This window comes from Aricia agestis, chromosome Z (genome assembly GCF_905147365.1).
Source record: "Aricia agestis chromosome Z, ilAriAges1.1, whole genome shotgun sequence".
Classification (NCBI taxonomy): Eukaryota; Metazoa; Arthropoda; class Insecta; order Lepidoptera; family Lycaenidae; genus Aricia; species Aricia agestis.
The window spans coordinates 34,368,592-34,394,040 of record NC_056428.1 but is presented as its reverse complement, the minus strand read 5'-3'; the positions used below and the strand labels follow the sequence as shown (position 1 = coordinate 34,394,040).

General features: G+C 37.1%; 1 protein-coding gene across 2 annotated transcripts in view; it reads right to left on the bottom strand.

The window, feature by feature from the left end:
* Nucleotides 1–373: 373 nt before the first annotated feature.
* Nucleotides 374–25,449, bottom strand: part of LOC121739320 (flotillin-1) — a 42,499-nt gene continuing 17,423 nt past the window's right edge. Inside the window, exons 7-11 of one of the 2 annotated variants that reach the window (XM_042131711.1) lie at nt 21,982–22,090; nt 19,320–19,445; nt 15,339–15,509; nt 4,233–4,323; nt 374–540 (exon numbers count right to left, since the gene is read on the bottom strand). In XM_042131711.1, the coding sequence (XP_041987645.1) occupies nt 4,255–4,323; nt 15,339–15,509; nt 19,320–19,445; nt 21,982–22,090 (475 nt within the window). In that variant the 3' untranslated portion in view covers nt 374–540; nt 4,233–4,254. The remainder of the gene's footprint in view (nt 541–4,232; nt 4,324–15,338; nt 15,510–19,319; nt 19,446–21,981; nt 22,091–25,449) is intronic. The other variant, XM_042131712.1, reaches the window with a different exon arrangement.

The following is a 25,449-nucleotide window of genomic DNA, read 5'->3' as shown; positions in this document are numbered from 1 at the left end:
CCAATTTAGGGAACGAACGACAATTACAGGTGACGAATTTTACACTAGCATGGTAGACAATTTCCGTTCGAAAAGACTGCAATAATAACTTTCGTCTACAATACAGTACAACGACTATACGAATTATCTAAACTGTATTTTTGAACACCAAATCTTTTATACCCTAATGACAGTTTAGCTAAATAAAAAAATATAGGTATTTTATAAGTATAACAGTCATTTTTCAATCTACTTTGAAAACGATTAAGACGATTTGGTCGTATATTAAATCTTTATCAAAATCTGACGCTACCCGTTGAGTCTATAATCGCATATCACAAAATCCATCCACCATGTTACAGCATCACATACGAAAATAGTTTTCAACTACATCATTGTAAATTACATTAACTTTAAACAGCAACCAAACTAACAGGAAAGTTAACCTCTGTGTAAGACGGATCGATTCTAGGATAGTTGAAATACTTTTATTATATTTATGCAACTCAATTCTAAACACTCTTTACCTCTATTTTGTAGCTTTTACACGGTGCGAAGACCCTGTTGAACAGAAAAAAATATTAGAAATACGGAAAAAACATTAAGATTTTTTGAAAGTATTATAATATGATCGCCACCAGGATTGCGAAGTATCAATCATGGGTAATCAAAGTCGAATATGCACACTAGACGTTAATGTTAACGATTTTATTGGGTCCATCATAATTCAAAGTCCAACGTGTGGAGAGGGCAGGGGCCTTAGACAATAGATAGTAGTATCGACGTGTTCTATTGATATATTTACCTAACTTATGTAGCCATCTTGTTTGATACCCGCATTATGCCTGCTTATATTGGCTACATTAGTTAAATTGCAAAACGAGTTATATCCCGTCTGGCCGAGCAATATAGGGGTTGGACGTCAACATTATTTGTATAGGAAATAGAAGCGAGGAATTCTAGGATTACATTTCCAAGCAGATATTCAGAACTCAGACATGACATTTTTCAACTTGCCTCGTTTTGGACTACAGTAAAAGTGTTATTACTTTTTAAAGTTTTATGATTGAGAGAATAAATTGTTCTATTAGATTAAATATAACATAATTGATTCACAGGACAGTGGACCGTAAATTTTAGTCTGGTTTAATGTCAACCGACGTTGACGTAACTCGACCAAATTACGTAAGTCTGACCTCTGCCTATCAATATCTCAGATGGTACTTTCACTATGATTATGTCTCTTACCTCATATGTATCGACTGAATCAATGATTAAGAAATTTAAAAAAAACCCGCCAAACAACGTACCTAATGAAAAAAAAAAGTAATGAAATAACTAATATTTAGGTATTGACTTTAAGTTTTTAAATAATTCCTAAGTGTAAAGTGACATTTTAGTCCATAATTGTTGTCACGGTGTGTCGGGGGACCGCCAACAGCGACTTGCATTTTTAACCGACTTCCTAAAAGGAGGAGGTTATATATTTGCGTGGATATTTTTTTAATTTTTTTTTGTATCGCCATTCGCCAAGTCACTGATTGTCTCGATTCGGTTCGCTGTGAACTGACCCCTAAACTATGTTATGTTAAATCAAACATCTACTACAACAATAATTATGGACTAAAATATCACTTTACACTTAGGAATTATTTAAAGTTAAAGTCAGTAAATATTAGTTATTTCATGCTTTTTAAACTTAATATGTTGCTTATAGTGCAGAATAATTCCTATCAACAGGATCATATCCCAATGAATGTCCTTTTGGACGAGGCCGTCAATATGAGTGCAAATATGAATCCTCCACTTTGGGCTCATATGGAGATCGGCTTCTATAGAATCCAGGTGATAGGAATATAGGAATAGGAAATATTTACTGTTTATCTACGTTTTACTAGTTGTCGCAATTAAAATGAGCCCAAACACGAAACCTCTGCTCTAAGTTGGTGAGGAGTTGGGTATCCTATTGATTACCAGGTGAGCTGCAGCACCAGGTCAACTTTCGATTAATGTGTATATATTATATATTCATAAATGTCACGAACTAGAATGCAAAATATTAATACACGACAGACAGACAGACAAACAGACATACTTTTTTGTCCGGTATTAAAAATATGAGGTAAGAGAAAATGCCACATTTTATGACGTCAAAATGATAAGTAGCCTTTGACGTAGCCGCCTCGAAAATAAACGAAGACATGAGTGGATGAAGTGGGTAACTTGTTTCTTTGAAACTGACGTTTTTTTGCATAAATGGAGGCATAAATAGGACCGGGAAATAATTTGAAATAAAAAAACATATAAATTCTATGAATAGCTAGATTTATTAGCTAGAATCTAGATGATGAAGTAGGTAAGTTGCAAGGTTTGTTCAAATTATAAGGGAAAACATGAGTAATTGCTATTATGTTGTAAAATTTTACTTGCCCACTTCATCCACTCATGTCTTCATATTACTTTTCATGTGCTATTAATACTGTGGCATTTGATATTGTTCAACCCACTTCAAAACGATTAAACTCAATACAATCTGAGATAGATTTCGTATCAAAACTATGAAAAATGTACTAAGGTAGTCCTTAGTACGTATTAGTAGTAGTTGCGTAGTCGCAACTCAAAAATTTTGTAGTCATTTTAAAATATTATGTATAGAAGAAGTGAGTGGAAGAATCGAACAAGTAACATTTCGTAACATACGGACAATAACTCATTTTTTCCCTAATTATTTTCATAAAACTTGTAACTTGTCTACTTCATAACCTAGCTAATAGTTATATATCTGGCTACACATTATATAATCCATAGCTTTTCTATATCAAAAAAAATTTCCGGCCCTACAGCCTCAATTTAAGCAAAAAAACGGGAAGTTTTTCATGTTACTTACCTTACTCTTCCACTCATGTCTTGAATTAAATAGTGTATTATTTTAGTTATTATGTATTTATAGCCTAAGTATTGCTTAGAAATATTAACTATTGGTGAAATAAACTACTAATAGTCTTCTACACTTACTACAAACAACAATAAATAAAATGATGTTACACAACAACAATGCAGTGAAAGCGCAATGATATACATAATAATATTATATTATAATATAATATATAATATAATATATAATATAATTATAATATGACAATCGGTAAATAAATTATTCAAAGAATTATACCATATGGTTTCATTTTTATAATTTATAATATATTTTATTGAATAGGTTAGTTTGTGTTAGTGTATTAAATTTTAAAGCCTAAGATTGCCAAGCATTTGATTAAAAAAAAAAAACTGTAGTTATCTAGGTCGTTGCGCAAAGACGGTGTTTATTATTAACAAAAATGCCATTAAAATTTAAATCTACATAATATTATGTATTTTTCAAAGACTTCTATTTAAATTAAACAGAATTCTTTGGTATTTTTATATTTTTCTGATGACATCACTCCATTATTAAATGACGCTTAAACATCATTGGTAAGTTCAAACATTGACAGAGTTGGCGCCCGACTAATATCAAAAGTTTGATGAGTCTCTTCAAAACATTGAAACCACAGACATAGATCAAATTGAAACACAAAGTTACCGCAACGACGGCGGAAGACCTTGAAATATATGTATACGAGAGATGGTGCATGCGCCCGATTCAAAGACGCTGCTTAGCCATTTGCAACTTATATCCAGCTAGTAAGGGCTCCTTCACACGGGTGACTATAGCCGCACGATTTACGCCGCACGCATAGAATTATAACCATTCACATCGTCGCGTTGGCCGCACGACGAAAATCGACGATCTAATGGCAATTCGGCAAGCGGCGTATTGCCATTAGCTATGTCCACACTATGCGCTTTCGTCCTTAATTTTCGTCATCTTCTTCATAAAGCATGCCCTTGACGAACAGAAAAAGGCACAATGTGGACAAAGCTATTTAGACAGTCGATTCTCGCCGTGCGGCTATAGTCACCCGTGTAAACCCCGCATAAGAGCGCCAGCTTTGTCGAAAGTGTACCATCTGAGAAATTTATTCATAGGCATATAGCGGATCAACGTTGTTTGGCCAAGAAACGTCATGTCAATGATGTTTCTTAAATCTAAAAAAAAAACATACCAAATAGCAGATCTACATATTTAGGTCGGGCTACGGTCAAGCAAATGTTATTTATGTTAACAACAGCCAACATAATTAATAACATTTGAATCCGACCAACTTACGAACCTGCCTAATCATTTTTTGACAGGATCATTCCTGTATACTTGCCTCGAGAATGATGTATCAGCAGTTATCGTATTTTTCTAGCGGAGTCCCCCCGCGCCGTCGGTGTAGGGATGAGAGAAGGCTCCGTCAAGTTCTAGCAAGCGTTAGTGAGTTAGCGAAGTGTTGATAGCAAACGGACAATTTTACAGCTCAAACTAATAAACGGTTTGAGCTACGTTAGCCTTAAATCATGAGGCATTTGTTGCAGTCAATCGGATGGAAGTTGGAAGCAAAATTTACCCAAGTTAAAAGCAAATTGTTTATTAAGATAACTGATAAGTGATAACTGATAAGCCATCCTTATAAATATGTTAAAAGATTGTCCCTTTACTATCAGCTTAGCACGGTTAGCTACATGATTTACAAGAAGATTAGTTGATTATGATGTATGCTTTGTACAATGAGCCTACAGAAGATGATGAGAAGGCAATCTTTGCTGTTCTAAGTTATGAGTAAGTTATGATGAAGATTGTAAAGGAAAGCCTGAGAAAAATAGACCGGGAGATGTTGACCTAAAATACTAGGTCATTTGTACCAGTGTGGCTATTCTTTAGGGGTCTAATTACGTAAAGGCAAATATGATGGTCATAGCGCTCGCACCGGCGGCCCAATCGCGTGGGCGATCAAACGCGTCGGATAAATAACGAGTGTCGAACGATTTGTTCCACAAAAATGCTTGTATTTTCAGATAGTCGAAAAAAAAGGAAGTTGGCGGTAGCGTAACATACTTCTCGGGTATAACTTACCGCCCGCCATACCGACGCGAATACATTCATTAATTTAAATAAAAAAATTCAACCATTAATTATTGTACCAGGCAAATTTTTGCATAGCTAATCATCGTTGAGTAGCCATTTACGAAAATCACCTTGCCATACTTATCCGACAGTTCCCAATGGCCGCCATACCACTGCAAAGCATAGAATTAGAACATCTGCAAAGGAGTAATTTTTTGTCGCCAAACAATTTGTACCACCCTGAAACTTTTTTTAACAGGTCCCTGACGTATGATCATAAATAGGAGTCTGATAATGCCATACCTATGGGAGGTGGCGAATGTGAACAATATTTTTTCAGAATCCTAAGATTTTATTCGTAATTCGAACAATTTGTACCAGTATGACACTAATTTTTCCTGCAAGTTTGAGGTGGCGGCAATCTTGTCTTATAAGCAGATGTATGTTGTATAATATTCTGCAGCTCTCACTGCTCCAAAGATTTCTCAAGAGGTCTTGGCTCATCGTGTTAGAACTCTTAAGAAAGAATTGCCGTCTCGAATGTAACATTTTATTCTTATAACCATTGTGTGATCACATTATATTAAATCATCGTGAGTCTGACATATTATATTATAATTTATAAGGGTCAAGAACTTTAGTGTTCTTACTCCTAACATTACCACAGATAGACATTAATATGTACTGCATTAAAATTTTGAAGAATTATTATAATATGTAATTTACCAATTTTTACTTTTTAGATAAAATTAATAGTTATGTAAACTTAAATTAACTGAATTATTCTTCACTAAGGATTTCGATTTCGCGAACGCAACCAAATCCAAGTACTTAGTACAAACATTAATATACTTTTTTTTTATGCATTTACGCATTCCGCGGGGGATGAGGGAGATTCTGACGCGGATATGTGGGACTCGCTCGAAAAAAGCCCTACCCACTAAAACTTGGCGGTGCGCCCTCTCTCCGACGACGGAGCCACGTGTACGACACCGCGACCGCAAGTCCACGGTCCATCAGCGGTCGTCTGCCTAGTGGTCGGCAGACCCCTCTTCGGAGGGGCGATTACTCGCCCCCCAGGCCGAACAGAGGCCCCAGTGCGGGCTTGTCTAGGCCATTCCTCTCCTTTTGTCGCGATGCGCGGGAGCACGTTGCGCATTACGACTCTCGCGGGGGCTCGGTGCAATGGGTGACGGCTTCCCCTTGCCGTCACCCTGAGCTCCCCATCTATGGCGGGAGATTGTCGCCGTTGTGGGCGCGACGTCTCCGCCTGGGCCGTCTTCTAGAGTCGAGTGCCTCCCTTTCTCTCGTGCGCTCGGCCTCTTCCTTGGCAGTCATCACCTCCTCTGCGAAGTGTTCGACCGCCCTCCACTCCTCCTCACCGCACAGCATCGAGCGGATCAGTGCTGGCACTGGCAGTGAGATGTCATTGCCAATGACAGCCCTGAGGGCCGTCCGTTGTCCACTCCAGGAGGGACAGGCCGTCAGGGTATGCTCAGCCGTGTCCATATCCGCGTCGCAGTGATGGCAGCTTGGTGTTTCCTCTCTTCCAACGATCTCGCAAAGGTACCGACCGAAGCATCCATGCCCGGTCAGTACCTGTGTCAGTCGGAAGGAGAGGGCGCCGGTCTCTCTGCTGATCCAGTCCCTTAGCACTGGGCGGATGGCCAGTATTAGGTTGACACTCACTTGCGGCTCCTGCAGCCGTTCCTCCCATAAGTCTATGGCACGTTCCCGTGCATTGTCCCTCCACCGACGTTCGGCGTCCGGTAAGGGGTTACTGCCCCCCGCGCGGACCGCTGCGCAACTCCAGTATACGTCGGCGAGGGCTTTGGCGTCTAAAAACATTAATATACCTAGGTTTGGTCTTTCTAATTTCTGACATAGTCTGTGTATTTGTTTGCATTATTGGCAATAATTATTATCATATTGATATTATCGTTTTATCATTACTTTCATAATGTACTTTGTGTGTTGAGAATTAGGTAGAACTTGTACATATTTATCAAACTTTTCCTGTGTATGTGATAACAAAATATATTATGCCGAATCACATAACTGACAAACAAACACACAATTAATATCTATGGACGCTTCACACCACGTCAGTCTGGCCCTGTGCTAAGTGCCTGAAGGACTTGTGTTACAGGTACCAGACAACGGAAATATATTTAACCCTTAACTGGTAACGGGGGTCAAAAGTTACCCCAGGCGTTCGAATTTTCTATGATATCTTTACTATTTAAACATGTACCCTCTTCTGATTCTGTTTAATCTCGTTACGTCGGGTAGTGCGGCGGATGACGAACGTACGTGGCTCTACTGTTGCTGAAAGCGGAGTTACATACAGTGCTGGGGTCAAAAATTACCCCCGATACCAGAAGTGTATGTTATTTTCAACGGTACCTTGTAATGGTTTTTAATATTTTTTTTCGATACATCGAGAATTTGAAACCAAAATTAGGTTTTACGAGTATGAAATAAATACTTGAAATCTAATTCAGAAACCACCCAGAAAACTATTATAACAGTCTGCAACGTGAAACAGTTTACGATCGTAAGAAGAGGAAGGAAATCAATGTAAAGAAAATTTTGGCAAAATCACAAACAAAATAGTAAAATTTTACGAGTATTTTTTGGTTGCTGGCTTTGCTCTGTCATTTTTTTTATTTTTAGTCGATATTAAAAGAAATGAATGTATTTTATTATTTACATTATATAAGAAAACCAGATAAAAAGAAATAAAAGATATGTTTATGTTTTAATATATTTAAGGGCTCCTAAAATAACAGTCGTCTAAGTATGATCGAAAACTTTGATCTTTTTTATATAAGGAAAAAAATATTATTCATTAGTGTTATTGGCCTTGAAAGCTGAAATTTATTTAGGTTGAGAGATTTATTTTAGTATACAAAACTAATTATTTTAAAAAAAGCTGTTTTGATATATTTTTTATTTTTCATTGGAGTGGGGTCTCTTTTTACCCCCGATACTAGATACGTTGCCTTTTTTAGCGAAACCAGCTAAGGGTTAATACTTTTATAATATACACTAGCTGTTGCCCGCGACTTCGTCCGCGTGGACTTCAGTTTATAGCGCGCGATGTCAACAAAATTGGTGTCAAAAGCTTTTATAAAAAAAACCCTGGTACCCCTTAAATCAATACAGCTGTGCAGTGTGCAAACAATAAGTACTTCATTTTTGTATGTTAAACTTTATATATTATGCCAAATTTTAAAGCTTATTTAGCCCCCCAATTACACAACTTTACCCATAAACTATTTATCATTGATAGGTTTAGCCCCAATTTCACCAACGTCTGTTAGTGTTAACAGCTTGTTAAAATATCCTGTCTTCTCTTTCATTCATATGAAAAACAAAACAGCTAACGTGATACTAATTCGAGCATTAACTTTAACAGTCGTTGGTGAAATTTGGTCTTAAGGTTACGTCACTGCCTGCACAGATAAAGTACTGAGTTATTTAATACCGTAGAATAGATATAACAATCGAAAAAAATCGAGACTTAAATGTAGGATGATACCACCTCTTATAGAAAGACTTTTGCTAGCGCGATGTAGAAGACGCACGGCGCCATCTATTATGAATTTTTTGAACAAATTTACGACCCTTACAACCCTTTTTTCCAGTAAAAAAGTAGCCTATGTCCTTTCTCAGGCTTTAGACTATCAGTATACAAAATTTCATTACAATCGGTTCGGTAGTTTTGGCGTTTGGCGTGAAAGCGAGACTGACAGACAGACAGACAGACAGAGATACTTTCGCATTCATAATATTAGTACAGATTATGTGCACACTGCACAGCTGTTTTTGGGTATTTTGATTAATTAAGGGCCGCGCTACACCGGAATGGCAGCGGCGAGGCGAGCACTTTCAGCGCTGCCATTCCGGTGTAGCGCGGCCCTAAGAGGGGTACCACTTACCAGGGTTTTAAAAAGTTTTTAAATTTGACACAAATTTTGTTGACACCGCGCGCTATAAACTAAAGTCCACGCGGACGAAGTCGCGGGCAACAGCTAGTTATGAATAAAAACAATAATATATAATAAAGTAGGTACCGTATGATTAGTTCTGTTATAATAATGAAGTAAAAAATAAAGCGCCATCTGTTTTCATATATTAGAATTAAAATGTTGATTGCATTGATATATTTTCTGGATGGAATATAGGCCAACACAACACACTCGAACTCCTTAGAAATGCAGTAGGAGTTCTATAAGATAAGATAGATTGATTATTATTATAGCAAGTGATAATATTATTAAACATAATATTCTAACGTATGAAAAACTATAAACAAAAACATAATAACTAATAAGTATGATTAGTTTTATGTTCCAACGAAGTAAAAAAAAGCGCCATCTGTTGAATCGTATTAGAACTAAAATGTTCATTGCATCGCGTCGATATATTTCTGGATTTTTTATAATATTATACATTAAATATATTTAAGATTTTTGAAATATTATTTTAATACACATCCAAGACCCAGGAACATTGAAAACTTTTTGTTCCGCCTGCGGGACTCGAACCCAGGACCCCCGGGATGAGCGCTGGCCACGCGCAATGCGAATTCATTTTCATCGATATTTTCATGGAAATAAGATATTTTCCCACATCAAAATGTAGCCTATGTCCTTTCTCAGACTCTAGAATAACTGTGTACAAAATTTCATTGCAATCGGTTCAGTAGTTTTGGCGTGAAAGCGAGACAGACAGACAGACAGACAGACAGACAGACAGACAGACAGACAGAGATACTTTCGCATTTATAATATTAGTTTTTGGCGTGAAAGTGAGACAGACAGACAGACAGAGATACTTTCGCATTTATAATATTAGTTTTTGGCGTGAAAGTGAGACAGACAGACAGACAGAGATACTTTCGCATTTATAATATTAGTATGGATTAGTATAGAAGTATAGATACATAAAATATATTTAAGTAAAAAATAAAACGCCATCTGTTGAATCGTATTAGAACTAAAATAAAATAAAACGCCATCTGTTGAATCGTATTAGAACTAAATTGCATCGATATATTTCTGGATTTTTTATAATATTATACATAAAATATATTTAAGATTTTTGAAATATTATTTTAATACACATCCAAGACCCAGGAACATTGAAAACTTGTTCCGCCTGCGGGACTCGAACCCAGGACCCCCGGGATGAGCGCTGGCCTGCGCAATGCGAATAAATTTTCATCGATATTTTCATGGAAATAAGATATTTTCCCACATCAAAATGTAGCCTATGTCCTTTCTCAGACTCTAGAATAACTGTGTACAAAATTTCATTGCAATCGGTTCAGTAGTTTTGGCGTGAAAGCGAGACAGACAGACAGACAGACAGACAGACAGACAGACAGACAGAGATACTTTCGCATTTATAATATTAGTATAGATATATTTAAGATTTTTATTATATGATACACATATTTAGTACACATCCATGACCCAGGAACTTTGAAAACTTTTGGTTCCGTCGGGGGGATTCGAACCCCCGGCTTGAGCTACCAACAGCCCACCAACTGAGCCACAGAGGTCGTCAAACATTTATATTTTTTAAAACCTAGTGGTTGTGCACTTAATTTTATTATAATTTAATATATTATATTTCCTTAATTTCCTTGATAATTAAATAATAAGTTCTCAAATTACACTCTGGATTTGTGTTGTGTTTGATTTCCACTGTTGGGATGTAGCTCAGTTTGGGAGTTTCTGTTCATCAACCGTTGGATGAACCTTTAACATAATATGGCAATTCACCACTGTCGGAAGAAGACGAAGAAGACATATATTTGACACTTGACCGATGACAAGTGTTTCCTGGGCCCTATTTTTGCCGCGGACCGGGCTTGATGGCATACGAGAAAATTTTGTTCTGATAATTTTTCCTTGAAAAGGCTTAATCCAGCTGGAATTTCAAGTTTCTTTCCCTTTTGGTTTTTCAATATAATCGCTGTGAACTTTTTGTGTGGTCGGCCGACCAAAGTGCATCAAAATTCAAGAGTACTTCAGCTACGCTCCGGAGCGGACCACGCGCTACAGAAGACAATCATCTTGCTCCTACAAGATCCAACGGGCTTGCTGCTACTGCAATTGCCTGAGGAGCACCCCTGCTGACTATGGAACAGGTTAGTCGGGCATGATACGGATTCCGGAGTGTTTTTTTTTGAGAACTTTGTATTATCCCGCAGGCAATTTAGCTATTTACACGCTATTGCCTTTCCACCTAGAAATATTTAAACTCAAAGTAAACTATTCTTTGTTGTCCACATACTATTGAGATTCAAGTGCACTATTCCTAAAATTTTTAACAAACGTTCTTAGCTCAATAATTTAAAAACCTTAACATTACATTGAATAATATGAAACAATTATAATATTATTATTTGCCAAATATTGTACAGTTTGGTCGTCATAATATTACAATACTGGATCACTTAACAAAATAATATACTTAATGTCAACATCTTTAAATAAATATATTTTTTTAACTGTTGAAAATAAGGAAACTGTAGAAAGTCGTACAACAATATACATATTAACAAAGAACTATCAGAAATAAATATCCACGTTATAATTATCTTTACTTCATAAAAACATTAGTTTAAAAGCTATTTCATTTTCTTTTGAATACTTTTATTTATCCGACGTGTTCGATAAACGCCCACGCGTTTGGGCCGCGGGTGAGAGCGGTATGCCAACATTTTCCTTTTTGCCTTTCCATAATTAGACCCCTGAAAAACCGCCATCCTAGTACAAATGACCAAGAATTTTGTGTCACCATCTCCCGGTCTAAAATATAAAATATGTTCAATAACTTAGAAGTCATCATAATTATTTAAGGGGTCACACATAAACCTTGGGATTAGGAAAACACCATTTGCAAGTTAATACTGACTCTGCTAATTTAATGTTATATAATACAGCTTCAAAACAGCAACAAAATATTATACTCATGTGCGTAACGAAGTCACAAAGAAAGTCATTTTTGGAGTTTCGAGGTCAAAATGAGATAGATTCTTGCAATTTATGTTAATACAATTTTGTAGTTTCATCATACCGGGACTGCATCGAAACAGTATTGTTCTTAAATTAGGTAGCAGAATCAGCCTACAGATTTCGTTTTTAATCAAAGCAAATTGTTTCTTGGAAATAATCGATTATGCTGTGACGGATCAAATTTATTTTCTATGCGTTAACGGTACACTATATTATAATAATTATTGCTTATATATTTGTTGGTACGTATACTACAGATCAATTTGATCACTCTGTGTAAAATAATGAGCTCAAACAAAGCACGGTAATTAGAGATAATGTAGTGTAAAATTGTATTTCACACCCATTATGATACCGATACACGTGACAAATCGGTTGTACTGTGGCGTAAATTATAATATTTACTTTATTAGGATCAGTTTTAACCAGCGGGTATTTTTAGGATAGCAAAACTGAAAACTACTTAGAGTCAGTTCACATGCAACTAAGGCGTCGATGCAATTTATCTTTGAATGGCATACTTATTCAAAACTGAACTTTATTAAAAAGTAGATATTTGAATTGAGAGATTTGCCGCGGTGTCGAGCTGTCTGTTCCAAATCTGAATCTGAAATTTGCAACGCCTTGCAACGTCGCCATGTTAATTGACCCTTATTGACTATTGTTTTAGTCTTAACCTGTCAGATAATTAACATTTAATACTTGTAATTACAAAACAAATAAATAACCAAGCTTCATTGAATTGCAATTTCATAAAACATTATCAATTTGTGTATGTGATAACTAGGGAATGTTATTATTCGACAAATTTACTATTCGAATAATTCGAATATTTTACAAAACTTTTCGAATAATTCGAATATTATTCGAATAATTAAAAAATATTGAAAAATGCTGAAAACTCTGAATAAAAGTAACAAAAAGCTTCGTACAACCATGTACAACCTATTTTGTTAATACTATAAAGTAAGCAATTCTTATTTTTACTTTTATCAACATAAATCTTTATAAATGACAAAGTTAATTTTTATTATGAAACACTTTAAAAATGTATATTTTAAGGTTACAGCTGGGCAATAAAAGAAAGGCTGTAAAGTGTAAACCGTTTTCGATCGTAGCACTTTTTACTTTTCTTATGTGTTTAAGCTTAAGTCTTGCTAGGCAGCAGTTGAGATTCAATAATAATATGATATTAGACATTATGATATCTGTTCATTAATACTAAGCCAGCTTACCCGTCTTTTTGATATTTTCGATTCACGTTCACCTAGTTCACCTAGTCGGCTTCACCTGTGTGTGAAGGCTTCGGCTGTATGTGGCTCGAAATTATAAAAAAGGGCTACTAGAAAACCAACCTCACAACAAAAACAAAATTGCAACGAAGCCCTGGGGGAGGGTGAAACAATCCTAGAGCTGGTGAATTTAGTAACTTGAAGTTTGATAACTCCAATAACATGATATTAAGGAGTCATCGACATTTTTTGATACTGTACTAACTGTTTCAATTATCAGTCGAGGACTGCCGTGGTAAAGCTATTGTATAGCAAATTTTTATCAACTTGTCGAATCATAGATCACATCGCGAGATTCAAGCCAGAAATGCGTATAGAAAAAATATCTTTTGTATTTTAACTACGTATTTTAAAAATCTCAATATTGCACTTACATTTATTACCTTCTTAAAAAACGAGTTTGTTTTATACGAGTATACGTAATGAACATGAACAACAATGAACTAAAAACATGGTCAACGGCGACGATGAATGGTCGTATACTCATTAGTTAGACTTAAAACAGATTTATATATATTATTAAATATGTAGAATATTCATAAATAATATTATTTTTCTGAAATAAACTTAATTATGTTCTTATTCCATGTTAATTTTATGATTGATAGCATTTTAAACAAAAATAAAAAATATTTTTAGTATTCGAATTATTCGAAAAATAATTTGGCGAATATTCGAATAATAAAATCGTCGAATATTCGAATAAAACGAGTATTCGAATATTCGAATAACATACCCTAGTGATAACTTATAAGCAGTCTGGTCAGGTCGAGACCTCAAGATTAATATTAGATTTTATAGCAAACATTATTGTTTTTACTCTTTCTAGAAAAAAATAATACAATTCTTCATCGGAAAAAAGGGAGGGTGGATTTTGTAAAATCAATTAAATGAATAATGTTAGCGAAGCAAGTGGGCTTAATAAATTAAAAGTTAGCTAAATATGTACACAAATAAAGTTAACTACAAAAACATGAAAGATAAAAGAAATCTCCTAAAAAAAGTACTAAAAGAACTCTCCTAAATGAGATCATTTTTAGCACTCACAGATATGGTTAGCACTATATGACGCAAAGGTCGGAGCAGAGGGCACTACTAGCACATACACTTAAATAATCCGAACAAAATCCGACATGTTGCACCATAAAGTTAATATACCTAGCGGAATAGATAAACAAAGGCCTGAGCAAGAGAGATGTCACTATCAGTAACACTGAGTGGTAAAAAGAGACGTATGTGATACATGACAGCAGCACTCTTTTTTTGACGTCCAGTCGGCACTTGCCGCACGCTGACAATTTAATCTCATAGAATTCATGTTCAATCATGCTTGTGTAAGTGTATACGTACACATATTTTTCAGACAGATGAAAACCAATTTCGGTTTCGTTTGACAGCTCGAGATTGTTGCTCTATTCCGCTAGGTATATTAACTTTATGTGTTGCACACGTCATATCAGAATATAGACAGAAACGTCAAAGTCGACCAAAACTCTTTGTTTACTGTCTATGCTGGTGTTGCCTGTAGCCAGAATAAACAGAACTAACGAGTGGGCCGACTCAGAAGAGATCTCGGAATTTAGACGTTTGACGTAGTATGTCATATCAGCCGGCGCGCGCCGTACTAATGCCATAGTAAAAGGAGGGGAAGTAAGTTATCTTCATACAAAGGCACCACGCGCGGCTTGTATGTGCGCGGCTAATGCGTTACTCAGCATTGTGAAACATTTTGAAAGTGACATTAGCACCCAACTCGTGTATATTCGCCCGTTTGTTTGAAATCAAGGTACTCCTTAGGGCCTTTCCACACGACGTATTTTTTGCGCTCTGACGACGCGCGTTTTCATCGAGTTTTGGCAGATAGAAAGTTTAAAACTGTAGGTTTTCTTGCGTTTTCTGAGCGTCCAACTTGCGTTTGTATCGACACAAACGAGCGTAAAAAACCTCGTGTGGAGGGCCCTTAGTTCTGTCTACTCTGCTGTAGCATGATAACATAGCAGTCCTATCCTATTCATGGTCCCTTTAGCACGGTTAGAAACGCCTTACCTTGACCTTGGAGATGTCAACTCCGGTGACGGTCTTCACCAGCTCCGGTATGCACTGCACGATGCTCAGCACCTCCCCGGTCAGCTTGGCCGCACCCACTTCACCACCGCCGCAAGACACCATCGTCACCTTGCGGGCTTGTGACAGCGGAGCAGCTACTTCAGCCGCCACCTAGGAACAAACGGTATAGTTATGCCTCCGTGGTCCAGTGGTTAAGAGCGTGGCTCTTGACTCGGATCGGAGGTCGTGGGTTCGATTCCCGCGTTCGAAACATGTTATTTCCAAGTTTGGTTGTTTCCAAGTTGGGTCAATGCAGGCTGATCACCTGATTGTCTGACAAGTAAGATGATCCATGCGTCGGATGGGCATGTAAAAAGTCGATCCTACGTCTTCCGTCCCACTGGGTTATGAGAGTAAAAGGAATAGATCTTGTGTACTGCGCCCACACTTGGGCACTATAAAATTACTCCTGCGTAACTGGCCTGGTTTCAATCCGAATCCGTGTGGGAGTTATGCTACGAATATCTGTAATATAAATATGAATCGCTTAATGTGTTGGTAAGCGTTAATCTTGAAAACGGCTGAACCGATTTCAGTACTTCTTTTATTAGCGTATTTTTAAAGTTTTTTTTTTTTATTTGTTGTGCTTGGCTATTTTAATAGTGTACAGCGGAACGCAACATTGGTCAACGTATGGAATGTCGCTCTCAACTAGTGTCCAAATAGGCCTCTACGCGTTGGCCCAATGGGTCGAATGCGTTAGCCCAATGTGTACAGCGGGTTCAAACGTGGGATGCAAGGGTCCAACGCGCATGGAAGTTTTGGACTCCATTCCGAAGAAAAGCATTACCATGCCACGTGCCACGGCTTTGAACGTTTTTTATATTTCTATGTGTTTTATTCTTTGGTAAGAATTTATTACGCCTAGCCAGGAGTTAGGGTTGAGGTGCATCGTGATAAAATATGACAACACAGGTAACCTCTGGAGGGTATCTATTTAATCTTTTGCTGTAAGGTCAATGTGTCGAAGTCCGTCTGGGAGGTAAGTCCGTCTAGCAGCAATAACTTCCATATTTGAACGACTAGTTTCATATGGCTCAGTGGGTAAAACAATATTGCAGAGTTAGTTTGACCTAAGAAACAGAAGTGTCGCTACTAACTACCTATTACGAAAAAAACCGATCTCAAATTTTTTTCCGTTTTGTACTCGCAGTCGGAGTGTAAGTCTCTGCCAAAAAAATTAAAAAAAGTGGGTATTTCCACTTTTTTTTGGAGTTTCTTGGATTACATAAGTAATTTAGTGATCCTTTTACTTATTACTGGTGTCCGATTCGTTAATATCGCTCTAATTTCGTTATTGTCACCTGCAACATGTGTCTAACCTAAAATTAAAAAGTTATTTTAACTAACTAAATATTAATATTACGGAATTTAAAAAAATAGGTACTAAGTAGACATATCAATAACAATAATCAAATCAAAATTAAGTAGGGGAGTATATTGAAAAATGTCTTATCCCATAAATGATGATGAAGCAAAGTTGTAGATTTTACCGGCACTAATTAATATAATTTTGTTGTAATAAACATTTATGTTTCTACTTAGTGTTTAATTTTTCAAAAAAATCATAATAATTTAAATGAAAATGTTTGCAACCACTTACACTTACGATATCGGACTTGCCTTAAAATGATATAAAATTAATTTTCTCTGGAATGCGAACCTTATTACCGACACCTTTAAAACATATTTGAATGGCCGTTTTGCGGCTTTGCTAGAAACCGTTGCCATGCATTTTACTTCACAAGTTATGGCTATACTGCTGCTAGACGGACTTACCTCAAACTGTAAGGGAAGTCCGTCTACACGCCGAGTTTTTAAAAAATACCACGTAAGTAAAAAAATACGGCAACTAAGATTGTTTTTAGATCATATTTATAAGTCTAATTAATATATAGCCTATAATTTCCGATGGCACAAGTTACTTTAAAAAGCAAATCTCAAGTCAATAAATTATGTTAAACTTTAATTTTAGAAAAGTATGCCGGACTTCGACACATTGACTTTATGTGTTGTTGTAAGTGTAGGCATATTTAAAAAAATAAGCATACGAAATTGTTATTATATTATTTGTATTTTTGTCTATGAAAGGAAAATGTAAATAAATACGACTATATCTCACATTGTGGTTACTTTGTTTGCATCTTAGTTTAAAATAATTTCATTTGATAAAACTAATGTATTCTCATTCCTTTGCTGAAGATATAAAAATAAACCACGGCACAAAAATAGTTAATAGAATAATTTAAAATATGTGTATTTCATTCGATCGGATCCAAAATGCATATATATTAATTATGGTACCCATCTTTTCTATGTCTATAAGTGTGAAATCATGGTAAGTTTCCTTATCTTTATCTTGAAGAAACAAAATATCAATGCCTTGAGTAACTTAGCTAGATGCTAGTTGTGCATAAATTATTATTTATTATTGGGTTTTTTATGGTTTTTACCCGTATGCTTGATGCGAAAATACATTTTTTCCTATTTTTGCAATAAATACTGCATTGCATACTAGCATTAATAATGCAATAGTGTGTCACTTATCCACGCTGAACCTATTCTGATTAAATTTGTAAGTCTTGAGAAAAAATGGATTTTATCGGGCAAAAATCAACGATTCTCCCGTTTTAATGAATTTTTGTGCAACGAAATTGCAGGCATATAGTCTTATAGTAACGAATAAATAATAAATAATAATATCTATGGACGATGACTTTCACTATTAAATTTTGTATTATTTAATAGTGAAACTCATTTTGTAGGGCATGTCAGTTGATAAGGCTTACACGCTTTTGCAATAAACATTCCTTGGCTAGTACCTAAGTATTAAATATTGTAGTGCAAGACTAATTCTAAACGTGTTCTATATAATTAAATACAAATTGCGTTTACACTTTCATTTAATGGTTAATAACATAATATTATTGAATCTTTTGGGCCTAAATGGATAGGGGAAGTTATAAGAGTAATCGGAGGGATCCCTGAGATCATATCAAAGGGTTTTCGTGGTTGGTACCGTTGTCGATCCTGGCGACACAGGAGATACAGCGGTGGGATTGTGTGGTGGGGGATAAAACCCGTTACAGAAAATAGAGTCGAGGGGGGCTTAAGAAATTCATAAATGGGGCCACATTTTATGAAATTACTGCAATATATATAATTTCACTTAGTAAATAAGATATTTACACCCAGTGTATAATTCAATGCCCTGCTGTCCTTGTATATACAGGGTACGTAACAAAACTAAGTGATAATAATAATAATAGCTCCCACACCGATTTCGGTGACGGTGGCCGGTTTCATTGATACTAGGCCAGCTACGCAGGAGTAATTTTATAGTGCCCAAGTGTGTGCGCAGTACACAAGAGCACTCTCTATTCCTTTACTCTCATAAGCCAGTGGGACGGAAGACCGACACGACCGGCGAGAGATCAGGCGCAGGACCGACTTTTTACATGCCCATCCGACGCATGGATCATTTTACTTGTCAGACAATCAGGTGATCAGCCTGCATTGTCCTAACCAAACTTGGAAATAACATGTTTCCAACGCGGGATTCGAACCCACGACCTCCGAGTCAAGAGCCGCGCTCTGCACCACTAGACCACGGAGGCGTTAAGTGATAATAATACTTTATTCAATGCTCGGCTATCTTATATACGTATATTATATCTCAGTGGCGTAACTATAACATACGGGGCCCGTGGCAAATTGATGGGACCCTATCAGTAAAAATCGTCACGTTAATAATAAAACAATGTATAAAAAATTCTGACCTTACGGCCTCTTGGATCGCGGCCCGGGGGCCCATGGCATTTTACCAGCCCTGCCACCCTATACTTACGCAACTGTTATACCTAATTGATTCCCGAGTCAATCAGATGTAGTATAGTTTTTCGCGGTGCGGTTGTAACTTACCCTGGGCAGGACGTCGAGCATCATGTCAACCATAGCGGCGGAACCATACTCCTTCCATGCGTCGGCTTTCTTCGCCATTTGTTCGGCGTCAGCGGCGGCGCGTGCCTTGATCGCGAAGGCCTCGGCCTAAACAGAAAAAAAATTCAATAGGGTATGTTACGCAAAAGTCGGAGCAGAGGGTGCTACTAGGAAATACACTAAATAATTTGGCCAAAATCCGACATGACATTCATATCAGAATATTGATCAAAACGTTGTCAAAGGTGGAACAAATGTTTTTTACTGTTTGTGCTGCCCGGCTAGCACGGCCCCCAGTAGAATTGCGAAAGTATAGACAAACTGTGGAGATAAATTTAAGGTGAAGTGCCGATCCTTTTTCTTTCCGAAACATTCAATTAAAATGCCACTTGATGACAGACTTTAGTCCTAAAAATTCAAATAATATCCTACTTTATGACATATTTAATATTATAGTCTGTCATAAAGTGGCATTTTAATTGAATTTTTGTCGGTCGCGATTACCCGCGGTAAGGATCGGAAGTCGGAACGGACCTTAAGTTTATGTCCACAGTTTGTCCATACTTTCGTATTTCTACTGGTGGCCGTGCTAGCCCGGCTGGTGCTGCATCTAGCATTGCAGTAATATACTGTACTAGATACGCATATTATCACTAAAAGCAAATATGTATGTGAGACTATAATATTACGTGAAAATCTATGTTGCTTTTGATGTTAGTCAAAAAAATTTTATTGACGTAACGCGTTGTAAGGATTTAGCCATAAGATGCACATATTTGTAATACGATTGTAACATGCAAATAGGTCACACCTAAAACATCTAACATTTACATAAACATTGTAAAATTCTGACATCCTCACAACCTACTATTAATATCTATGTATTCAATAATCGCAGTTATATTATATGTAATATAACTGCGATTTATATTGCATCGTCTCAAAAATATTCACGCATAAGTATCATGTTGCGACATTTTATTAACTTCTGCCCACAGATATAGATCAAGATAGATAACCGCATGTAGCTCTATTTGTATGAAAACGAGCGTGCCACTTTTACCTACCCGTGACGTACCGAGGATTAGAAACGTGTCCATTATCTAGCCAACGTTTCTATTTGAATTTATACAGCTAATTACGGCACTTTTAGGCATTTAGGCATTTTTAAAATTCCGATTGACGTCCGATTCCGATAGCAATCTTTCCAAAGACGAGCATTGCTCGTCATTTGAGAACGCGATATGGCACGCGAAGTACATACACATGCGGTATCTATCTCAATCGATGTCTGTGCTTCTGCCAATGAAACATCAATAGCCGCGTACCTCAGACAAGCTTATGAAGAAAGAATTAAAATAACTGTATTTTAAAAAGATAAAACCGACTTCAAAATTGTACGTAAGAATTAAAACTCCCTATATCTAAAACTACTGAACCGATTTTGATGAAACTTGCACTATTCCCTAAGTTGAACAATACCTAGTACAACAAAAAAAGAATTATTGAAATCGGAATGGTACTTCCAGAAATATGCGAACACAGACATAAAAGCAATAGAGGTTACGCGCGGCTTTGCCCGCGTTATTTAGGAAATTCACGAAAACTGTACAATTTTCCGCAAAAAAATAGCCTATGTCCCTTCACGTGGTCAATTCTTCATGTGCGCCAAATAACATAAAAAAATTTCCAGTAGTTCTTAAGATACTAAGCAATTTCAAATAATTTCCTCCGTTTTTTCCACATTGTGGCGGTACCCACAATTCGCCTAACATTCCTGCATCGCGCTATCGAAGTTTCGGAGAACGGCAAGATATATACAACGTCTGAAATGACGTCAGTGGGCTTCGGCCTGACCGAGCATGCTATCTCGCTCGGTCGGAAGATCATCCTTTTCGGCCGTCACGAACAACGTTAAATTGGTGACCCCGACAAGAACACACTCCCCGCCCCTCCGCACCACGTCAGCAGACATCAAGCATAACCGGGTCGCCTCGACCATAAGCCGCGTTGGAGGTCCGCGCCGGTCGAACCCGCGTCTGGCTTGAACGGGGCAGCCATAGGCTACAACGACCGGTCAACAAGCAGAGCACGGGGGTCCCTCTCCTGGTCATTGCACGCGTAGCTTCGGCCCACACCTGACAACACAAGCGCATCGAAGAATACCACAGGTCTTCGGGGGGGGGAGTGATGTGGCGGTACCCACAATTCGCCTAACATTCCTGCATCGCACTATCGAAGTTTCGGAGAACGGCAAGATATATACAACGTCTGAAATGACGTCAGTGGGCTTCGGCCTGACCGAGCATGCTATCTCGCTCGGTCGGAAGATCTTCCTTTTCGGCCGTCACGAACAACGTTAAAACATCTTCTTCTATTTCTTCGCTCCTATTAGTCTTAGTGTGATAAAATATAAGCTATAGCCTTCCTCGATATATGGGCTATCTAACACTGAAAGATTTTTTCAAATCAGACCAGTAGTTCCTGAGATTAGCGCGAACAAACAAACAAACTCTTCCGTTTTATAATATTATAGTATAGATTGGTGCCTCGCAAGGTGTTATTGTGGTAGGCAAGGCGCCTCGCAAAGGCCTTCCATCCGGGGCCTCACAATGGGTAAGACCGCCACTGGCATTGTTCTCACCTCAGCGCGAACTTTGACCGCCTCGGCTTCGGCCTCGGCTTCGAGGACGGTCTTCAGCCGGTTGGCTTCGGCTATCTTCTCCAATCTGAATTTCTCCGCTTCCGCAGGCCTGCGGGGAAATAACATGGTTATTATATAAAATACTAAATTTTTAGGGAAGGTTTTAAAGTGACACGAAGTTCACCGGGACAGCTAGTAAGCTATAAAATACTAAATTAAATTATAAATTAAATTAAAAATAAAACCCGCAACTCCGTTGCGCCAAAATTCACGTACGCGCGGGAACCGTACATTTTTGCGGGATATATATTTCAAATGACCTTTCAGGGATTTAATGTACATATCTACATACTTTAAATCCCACACATAATCGGTTTAGCGGTTGAGGCGTGAAAACACACTTTCGAATTCATAATATTAAGTGTGGACTGTGAATATAAGAAATATAAAAATATAATAGATGCAGTTTCAACAAACAGACGTACCACTCTCAAAATTACAGTTTTGTAGGGGGCGGTTCCATAATCACTTCTAACTTATATATGTAACCAATAGCTTATTGGGAAATTGTGCCCCTGTCTTCGTGTGTAAATCGAACAGCAGTCTCGCATAACGTTAAACAAACTTTAACAGAGTTGTGGTAATTTTATTTGTGCATACTTCACAACAAATCTACGATTATCATAGATTATCTATACTAATATTATAATTCTGCAGAGTTTGTTTGTTTGTTTGTTTGAACGCGCTAATCGCTGGAACTACTGGTCCGATTTGAAAAATTATTTTACTGTTGGATAGCCTATTGATTGAGGAAGGCTATAGGCTACATTTTTTCACGCTAAGACTAATAGGAGCGAAGAAATAGACGAAAATGTCGAAAAAACGGGGGAAATTTATGAAAGGGTTTATTTGAACGCGCTAATCTTAGGAACTACTGGTCCGATTTGAAAAATTCTTTTACTGTTGGATAGCCCATTGATTGAGGAAGGCTATAGGCTACATTTTATCACGCTAAGACTAATAGGAGCTAAGAAATAGAGGACAAAGTGGAAAAAACGTGGGAAATTATATGAAAGGGTTTATTTGAACGCGCTAATCTCAGGAACTACTGTTGGATAGTCCATTGATTGAGGAAGGCTATAGGCTACATTTTATCAATCTAAGACTAATAGGAGCGAAGAAATAGAGGAAAATGTCGAATAAACGGGATAAATTATTTGAAATAGCTTATTTGAACGCGCTAATCTCAGGAACTACTGGTCGATTTGAAAAATTCTTTCAGTGTTAGATAGCCCATTGATTGAGGAAGGCTATAAGCTATATTTTGTTACCCTAAGACTAATAGTAGCAAAGAAATAGAGGAAAATGTGGAAAAAACGGAGGAAAATTGTTACTGGAGCAATTTTTATGTTATTTGGCAAACATGAAGAACAGACCACGTTAAGGAACAAAGGCTATTTTTTGCGGAAAAATGTACGGTTGCGTGAAATTCCTAAATTACGCAAGCAAAGCCGCGCGAAAAATCTGTATATAATAAAATCGTAGGAAAGTCAATTCTGTATATTGAATATTTTTGTACAATAAATAATACTTGGGATGTGATCTACTATGCTAACGCGGACGAAGTCGCGGGCAACAGCTAGTCATAGATAATCTGAAAATTCAAACACCTTGATTTTGTTACGAACATGAGAAGTATTAGTTTTATTATTGCAAATCCTTCAAAATATCATTTACAACTTTTGTTTGAGTATTATTACATTTTGCTTCAGTCGCTAAGACTTCTTTACAACATTCGACGTCACTCTAGAATCTAAAGTCTAGATGTTTCTCGAATGTCAAGAGACGGCAAAAATTCACATCAGAACTATAATAATGTGAAGAATTAACATAATGTAGAAATAAGATACGTGCTATGACGCTGGACGACCTTCAACATCTGCCATTCGTTTGAGATAAAAAAACCGGCCAAGTGCGAGTCGTGCCACGAGCAATATAGGGTTCTGTTTCTGATAATTTTTGTATGATCAATTAATTCACATTTATAACGTGTTTTACACAATCAACAACATCATCTCAGTTACGATCGAAGGATTTTGAACGAAAAGTTCCTTTGTACTTCTACGCATACATTTTTTTTAGTTGATCGACTATTACTCAATAACTTATGAAGTCTTCTTAGCCGTGAATTTTTCCACATTTCCAGAAGCAGCCGTTTAGCTGGTAGAAGGGGGGACTAAAACTGGACTAACGATTTTTTCTACTTTAAAACTTCATATTTCACAAATGGGTCCCTAAATCTGAAAATGATCTTTGAGACTCATTATATTTTTTAAAAACCTATCCAACGACACCCCACGCAGTGGGGAGGAAGCAAAAAAAAAATCACCCCAGCATTGATGTGTAGTGTGTACCGTAAGAAAAAAAAATGTAAAAGATTTTATTTACCACTGTGTCCGCATCATTAATATGTGCATTCATGCCGATACCTTTGTAGGCCTTATAGTCTCTGAGCAAAACCGCGGATAGACAGACAGACGGACGGACAGACCGAAACTAAAGGGTTCCTTGTTGACTACGGAACCCTAAAAAGAGATTCAATCATTTATCGTTGCACAAGCGGATGTTTGATAAAATATTATACTTACGAATCCTTACTGATATTATAAATGTAAAAGTGTTAGCTTGTCTGTTACCTTTTCACGTTAAAACCGCTAAATCGATTTTACGAAATTTTGGTATGGAATTTCCTTTCCCGGTACTGAACGTGTATCCACACTTTCAGTACCGGGAAAGGACATTTAAAAGGATACTTGATTCCCCGAAAAATGTACGGTCCCCGCGCGACAAACGAATTTTAGTGGAGTTGCGGGCGTCACGTGTAGTTTCGTATACAGGGTGTAACAAAAATAAGTGATAATACTTTAGGGTGTGTACGTGTTCCTTGTAGAGAGTTCACTGTGAAAGTAGCAGCGCTGAAAGACGAAATTTTTTTTTCACTTTTGTATGGGCAAGGGCCCGAGCGTCACGAGGTTCCCCATACAAAAGTAAAAATTTTTTTTTATCTTTCAGCGCTGCTACTTTTACAATGTACTCTCTACAAGGAACACGTACACACCCTAAAGTATTATCACTTATTTTAGTTACACCCTGTATAATCAAGTAAATATGATTATTTACTCAATTAAGTACTTAATTTATGATATTTATGATTTGAAAGAGCGTCCGTGGCCTAATGGTTCGCACTCCTAGAGGGTGCAGGTTCGAACCCGGGTGGAGGCGTGTACCTATGGGACATTTTCTGATCTCAAGTACATAATACGGACGCTCGTACGGTGAAGGAAAACATCGTGAGTAAACATAGTTTGTCCCAGACGTATTGACTAGTTCTTTCCCCTGGACTAGGCCGACTATGATGCGAGAATGCCGTATGCGCTTGGGCAACCATACGGACATTTAAAAATCTTG